At 38.0% G+C, this 7,660-nt stretch overlaps 1 protein-coding gene across 1 annotated transcript in view; it reads left to right on the top strand.

The window, feature by feature from the left end:
• Positions 1 to 2,419, top strand: part of LOC106533662 (acyl-coenzyme A thioesterase 4) — a gene marked incomplete in the record, with an annotated part of 35,781 nt that extends 33,362 nt beyond the window's left edge. Inside the window, 2 exon segments of the mRNA XM_014030068.1 lie at positions 1,047 to 1,188; positions 1,279 to 2,419. Of these exon segments, the coding sequence (XP_013885522.1) occupies positions 1,047 to 1,188; positions 1,279 to 1,415 (279 nt within the window).
• Between the last annotated feature and the right edge of the window lie 5,241 nt (positions 2,420 to 7,660).

Raw genomic sequence — 7,660 nt, 5'->3', positions numbered from 1 at the left:
AGAGGAGCCAGTTGAGGTGACTCGGGCATCTGGTTAGGATGCCTCCTGGACGCCTCCCTGGTGAGGTGTTCCAGGCATGTCCCACTGGGAGGAGGCCCAGAAGAAGACACAGGACATGCTGGAGGGTCTATGTTTCTCGGCTGGCCTGGGAACACCTTGGGATTCCCCCGGATGAGCTGGCCCAAGTGGCTGGGGAGAGGGAAGTCTGGGTCTCTCTGCTTAAGCTTCTGCCCCCGTGACCCGACTCCGGATAAGCAGCAGAAAACGGACGGACGGACGAAGTTCAGTTATGAGACGCTGATGGTCATAAGGTCATGTCAGGTCACAGTGGTTCACACTACACTGATGAGCTTCCTGTTTTCGTGTGGTGTTGTGTTTACACAGAACAACAAATAAAAAAACTGTTCATGTGTGGTCAAAGCCTTATAGTATTTGTCTCCAAAACAGACCTGTACCATCAGCTGATTCTAATCATCATAAATACAAACTGAAATCTGGACCATATCCAAAGCATGACATGGTCTGGTGGCGAGGTAGAACCTGTGATGCAGACACGACTCAAGAACTCAAAAGTAAATAAAGTTTATTAATACAAAAAGCCAATGTGACAGCAACTAACAAAAATGGGGAGGAGGAAGCCAGGGTGACCAAACAATGGATGGACGAGGAAGTGAAGACAAGAGGCTGGATAAATACAAGCTGAGGGAGGGAGAAGATGAGAAACACCTGGTAACCGGACTGAATACTAACAACTGACAGGTGCATGTGATAGATTGGAAAGTGGAGTTGACTGAGGAAAAGATGTGAAATGACTAAGGATACAAAAGGGAGACAGAGCACAAGACAAAAGATGCTCAAGCAAAGCTCTTATACGATTTAGGAGGGATGTGCAGAAACACAGAACAAGGTAACACCCAGAATGTTGAATTATGCTCTCAATGCTAAAACGTTTTGTAGTTTGTTTCTGTTTTAGGTTGAAGCTGATGAGACAAAACCTAAACTGTCTTGTTGTTAATCCACCTGACTTGAAAGTCTTTGTTTTCCAGATAAAGGAGATGATGGAGCGAGCGGGGAACAGCCACCTGCTGACTCTCCTGTCCTACCCAAACACAGGTCACCTGATTGAACCACCATACTCGCCACATGCCCGAGCTAGTCTTTTTAAAGATCTCACAACTCATCAAAAATGTAAGTTCACTTTCAGGTTAGAAAGCGGTCACCTGGTAGCTTGTAAAGTCAGCTTGTCTTGATCTCAGAATCTGTTTTTGTCGTTTGCAGCAATGGTGTTGTGGGGGGGACAGACTCTGGAACATTCTCGAGCTCAGGAGGACTCTTGGAAAAAGATGTTGGTCTTTCTGAGGGAGAATTTGTACGGCGGCACAAAACCTGGTGCAACCTTACTGTCCCAGCTTTAATTATCAAGATGACTGATAATTGATGAAGTTAAACTGATTTAATTCTTATGATAAGCATATACTGATAAGTGACTGTAAACTCAATTTTTATAAATAACCAATTTTAAAGACACATTTTCTATGGACCAAACAATGAAATCATTATTTTACATTCAGTCCAAATTGTCTTACTTTACTTTTTAATGTTTTAGTCAAATACATGTAGAATCAGAAACAGTATGAGAATGCTTTGAAAGCACATCAGCACAAAGCTTCGTACAGAGAGACGCAATTCATGATTTCAAATACAGCAACCGACACCAGCTGAGCTGGAAGAGTGTGAAACCAAAGCACACATTGTGATAATGTTTGTCTACAAAGTACAGATTGTTCTTTGCTGTGGTTTGTACTCTGCCATCACACAGCTGCAGTCAGACAGTTAAAAAGAACTCATCACAAACCTGAATTTCTCATTACTTTTAAATAATAATAATAATAATAACTTTATAAAGCACTTTCAACAAAGTGCTGAACAGTTAAAAAAGGTAAAAATCAATATAAAAGGGGTTGTATGAACAAGTACAACAGTGGGAAAAAAAGATTTAAAAAATGTAAAATTTAAGACATATAAGACAGAGTGTACAGGTGGGTTTTAGCTTAGCTTTAAAAACTTCCTCTGAGCTGGCCAGCCTGATGTCTTGAGGGAGATCATTCCACAGTGAAGGGGCACGAAAGAAAAAAGCACGACCTCCAATAGTTTTACGCCTGACCTTAGGGATTACCAAACAGACCAGTGCCCTGAGATCGGAGAGCACGAGATGGAATGTTGCTTTACTTGAACTTGTTTTTTCAGGTTGAAATGTTTATACAAGTAGAGCTAGCTGTGCATATTTGAATTTAGGAAACTGTACATTTTGTCCTGTTCACACAGGGTCAGATTTGTACGTACACGCCAGCAGCTTTTGATATCTTTATTTAACTCTTTATTAAACCATGTAAATCCCAATTAAAAATCTCTTTCAAAAGATGTCTGGTCAAGAATGTCAACAACAAACAAACATTATTTAGACCATTGGTAAAATACCTTACCATAAAAAATACAACCATAAAACTGACTATCATTATCAGTTAAAACATTTACAAGTTATTCAATGTCTGTATCCATTAACATTCATCTGACAATTCTGGATGTTTGACCAACTAATTGGTACAAATAAAGCCTGAGGCCTAAAAAAAGGTTTATTTTAATTTGTTGGTTTCCAAACACAAACTCAGCTTTTAAGCATTGTTCCAAAGTTCAGTGGGACTGAGTTCAGGTTTTTGTGAATCCACAAGCTTCATGTCAACCTGATTTATTCAGTCAGAAAACAGATGAGTGTCTGGGATCACTGTGTTACTTGTTGATTTGAGATTAAGTGGAAAAAAATTGTAAGTACAACTTTTTATTTCTACATCATTTTGTGCAGTCCACTAGCCTCACAGCATGATGCTACCACTGCTTTTACTTCACCTTTTTGTCATTGTGGCCAAAACAGCTCAATCTTTGTCTCAACTGACCATCAAACTTTTCTCCAGAAAGCATTTTGTCCATGAAAGCAGCTGCAGATTTCAACCCAGTTATAAAATCAGGAAGACTTTCAGCTTCACTTATTAAAATATTTAAGGTGAATATATGGATATATTTCAGTTTGTTTTTATAACTCCTATGTGTCAAGGAGAGACAATCCACAATAAATTCATTTTTTGTTTTAAAAATCAGCTGTATACTACACAATTAATCCACCCTGGAAAAACGAGGGTTTAATTAATTATCAATAAAACCATATGATGCTTTGAAATTGCAAGTCTTATTTCTCTGTGCTAAGTGCAAATAAATTTATACAGTATAATTTATACAATGTGACTTTCCGGATTTTTTATATTCTATTTCTCACTGTTAAAATTAATCTACCCTTAAAATTATAGACTGATGTCTTTGTAAGTGGGGCAAACTTGCCAAATCAGCAAAGGGTCAAATAATTATTTCCTCCACTGTATAAACAGCATTTTAATGACAACTGAATTTACTATGGTATAGAACTGAACTATATGCCTGACAAACAAACTTTATTTGCCCTATAATTTATGTTTTTTTTTAGCCCAGATGATGTCTACCTTAAGATCTGATTCAGTAATACTAGTTGTAAGGCACTCATGCAACATAATCATCAGCTGTGATTGTGAAGTGACACACTACAGGAGCCAAGTAAAGTTTGTAAAAGAAGATCCTATGGTGTGTGTTTCATCCATATACCCACCCACCTCCATCCCACAGAAAGGTAAAGAATGACATTTTTGTTGTTTGTGAAATGCGTATATTTCAGTTTGAGGTCCTTTGGTTGTAAATTAAGTTAGTGTCAGGTTAAAGTTGTGTGGATTTTTTGTGAAATGAATAGATTTCTGATGGTCAGTATACAGGCAGACAATGGTGGGCACAGTTCCCCTAAAGCAGTGGTTCCCAAACTTTTTATCTTCTGACCCACAAAATATTCATGGCAAAAACTTGTGACCCCAAATATTACTGGTCTGAGTACATAAACTTCGTTAATAACCCTAAAAACACAGGCTTTTTTTTTACAATCTAAACAGCTTATACACAAATATAAATACTTATTTATACTTTTTTGTGTTTTTGTAATAATTATAGGGAAAATATTACATCAGCAATTATTTTATTTCCCTTTAAATTGATTTCTGGAGATTATCCAAGGTGCTTCATGACTCATAATTGGGTCCCAAACCCAACTTTGGGAACCAAAGTGCAGTGGTTCCCAAACTTTTCAGCTTTTGACCCACAAAAACGTACAAAACAGCAGCAGAGACCTGTGACCCCAACTATTTTTGGATGATAAACATTTATATCAAGTCAACAAAACATGGACATAGTAATAATGTTTTTATACTACATTTATCCATTTTAAATACACTAACCTCACTCCTTTGTAACAACTAAGACAAAAATGTCATTAATTCAGAAAATATTTTCAGGACCCCACCTTGATGTTTCGGGACCCCACTTTGGGTCCCGACCCCAACTTTGGGAAACACTGCCCTAAAGCACTAAAGCACTAATAGGGGAACTAATTTCCTGATTAGTGCTTTAGGGCTTTTGCTAATTAAAATATTTTAGTGGATTAGCCCTTGCTAAATTTATAGGCTAAATTTAGAAGCACTAACTGAGGTCTGTAAATGTCATTGATCAATGTTAATGTTAACGGTGAAATCTGTCACACATTTTGTTCATATGTGTGTCACTTGTCCACGATGTGTCATATTAACAATATGTGAACTTTAATGCAGCTGTGTAATGTCAATAATAAGTCTTAAGAGAGCAACATGGCAATATGTGACTCATGTTGTCTGTTGAAGAATGTTCATGGGTTGACTGGGTTATTTTAGTGCTTTAGAATTAGGGGACCTAAATATTTGAGTTAGTGTTTTAGGGCTAGTGGAACTAATTTTTAGATTAGTGCTGCCGACCACTGTAGGCAGACATCTGAAAGTTTTGGCACGTGTTAAAGATGCAGCTGACAGGATAGGAGTCTAACTGAAGCTGGGCGCATGCCGCTTCAGTGTTCTTAATCAGAAGTTGTCTCCTTTATCCTGCAGTCAGGACGAGCTGTGAGGGACACTCAACAAGGACAAGGAGACAGCAACACCCCGACGAGCCAAGAAACACAAAGACAGGAGACCAGCACGAGGACAGAAACTCTGCAGGTTTGTTAGAATGACTTCAAACAGAGAGCAGATCCATTAATTCAGCTGTGGATCATGAGGTCAGGTTAATGTTCACAGAAAGGCTTCAGTAAAAGTTTAACAGAATGTAGGATCAGGTTGTTGTTTTAAATGTGTTTTCGTGAATAATATCAATTATTTAGTTGTACAGTAAAATAAATTACCTGTATATGTCTACACACATTGATTTCACTGGAGTTTATAACTTGGACTCTAAAACATACACAGAATAAACACAATGAAGTGAATTCACATTTAAATTTATATTTGTCCGTTCAATAAACATCTACAAAACACAGATTTTAACAAAAACAAATCTGGAGATAATGCCTAGAAGTTTATCTACAACTGATTAACTTTTGGAGCCAAACTCAGCATGGTTCCACAGCCAGCTGACTTTCTGAAAACATGTATCTATGATATACATGTATCTATGATATGATTCTTTCAGTTCTACAGGTACTGAGCTGAACATTGTTGTGGTAGTTACTAATCCTTTACAGCAGTGGTTCCCAAACTTTTCAGCATTTGACCCTCAAAATACCAGCAGCAGAGATCCGAGCTCCCAACTGTTGATGGATCATAAACATTGTTTTCACATCAAAAAAAAAATAAGAGCATAGTAACATTATTTATCATGCTATTTTTGTCCATTTTAAGTAAACTGACCTTAGGGGAGAACGGGGTTGGTTGTCACACAGGTTGGTTGTCACAGTTGCTAAATCTTTTCTCCTAGAAAGTGCTGTTACAAAATTTTTGTGTGTGAGTTTCCAAAATAGTTATCACAGACTACCTGCGTTTTTATTTTAGCAGTGTGACAACTTTCCACGAGAGTGTGATGATTGGAGGTTTTTGCTGTTCACTTTCTGCTTGGTTCCTGCTCCTAATTGCACTACCTGCGTGCAATCTGCCTGATGACAGCCTGGGCTTTAAAAGTGACTCCAGACGGACAAGTCCTCGCTTGATGCATAACACCGTTTTGGTAGTGCTCAAGCCACTATAGTTATTGAAAGTTTAAAAGTTATCTTTGCTAACCTGAATGTTTTTTGCTCTTTAAGGAGACCTCTGTCATTGAATCGTCTGGAGTTTTTGGTTTGCCCAGGAAACCATCTAAAGCAGTGGTTCCCAAACTTTTTATCTTCTGACCCACAAAATATYCATGGCAAAAACTTGTGACCCCAAATATTACTGGTCTGAGTACACAAACTCCATTTATAACCCTAAAAACACAGGCTTTTTGACAATCTAAACAGTTTGTGCACAAATATAAATACTTATTTTTACTTATTTTGTGTTTTTGTAATAATTATAGGAAAAACATTACAGCAGCATTTATTTTATTACCCTTTAAATTGATTTCCGGACATTATCCAAGGTGCTTCATTACCCATAATTGGGTCCCAAGCCCAACTTTGGGAACCAAAGTGCAGTGGTTCCCAAACTTTTTAGCTTTTGACCCACAAAATAACAGTAGCAGAGACCTGTGCCCCCAGATATTTTTGGATGATAAACATTTGTATCAGGTCAACTAAACATAGACATAGTAACAATATTTTATACTACATTTATCCATTTTAAATACACTAACCTCACTCCTTTGTAACAACAAAGGCAAGAATGTCATTAATTCAGAAAATATTTTCAGGACCCCACCTTGATGTTTTGGGACCCCACTTTGGGTCCTGACCCCAACTTTGGGAAACACTGATCTAAAGGAACCAAGGAGGATTGTTTATGCCACTCTGCCTGAAGAAACTTTTGAACCTCTCAAAGGAAAGCTCACCTCAAAGCCAACTCATTCTTCTAGAACCTGTAAGAAAGGATTTTCGTTACATAAAGATATTTATCATTCATGACCCTGTCCTCATTGAAGAAGACTCACCTGGACTCTTCCCCATTTTTCAGATCCAGACTTGTACATTTTTTCCCAGTACTTGTAAATAAAATCACTTACCTTTTTCATCTGCCTCCTGTGTTTTGGTTAACCAGTTCCACTCATTGCCTGACTATTCTGAGTTTATGTCAGTATGCATCAGCCAACAATCCAGTCAGCGCGTGGAGCTGAGTCTAACCAAACCTCAGCCATTTTACAAGCACAAAATAAGAGAATTGATAATCATGAAATTTATTTCCAACAGATACTACAACAACAACAGGTTTTCTGTAATGTTTTGGACAAATTAAATGGGAAGATTGCTTTAATGGATGATAAACTCAAATCTGTTTTGCCCCCACCACCTCCCATTCAGACTCCGGTGACTGTTCCTGCTGGGTCTATAACTCGAGAACCGGATTTTCGCCCTGCAGAATTTTTTGAGGGAGATTTGGATAAATGTGGTGGATTTCTGCTTCAATGTCGCCTCGCTTTCATCAGGTCACCTTCATTATTCCCTGATCAGTTTTCGAAAATAATGGGCCTCATGCAAGAACCGTTCGTACGCACAGATTTGTTCTTAAGTTGTGCGTACGAGTGATTTAGGAGAATTTGTGGC

This window comes from Austrofundulus limnaeus, unplaced genomic scaffold, assembly GCF_001266775.1.
Source record: "Austrofundulus limnaeus strain Quisiro unplaced genomic scaffold, Austrofundulus_limnaeus-1.0 Scaffold995, whole genome shotgun sequence".
Taxonomy (NCBI): Eukaryota; Metazoa; Chordata; class Actinopteri; order Cyprinodontiformes; family Rivulidae; genus Austrofundulus; species Austrofundulus limnaeus.
Note: the sequence above shows the minus strand (reverse complement) of the source record. Positions and strands in the feature narration are given on the sequence as shown.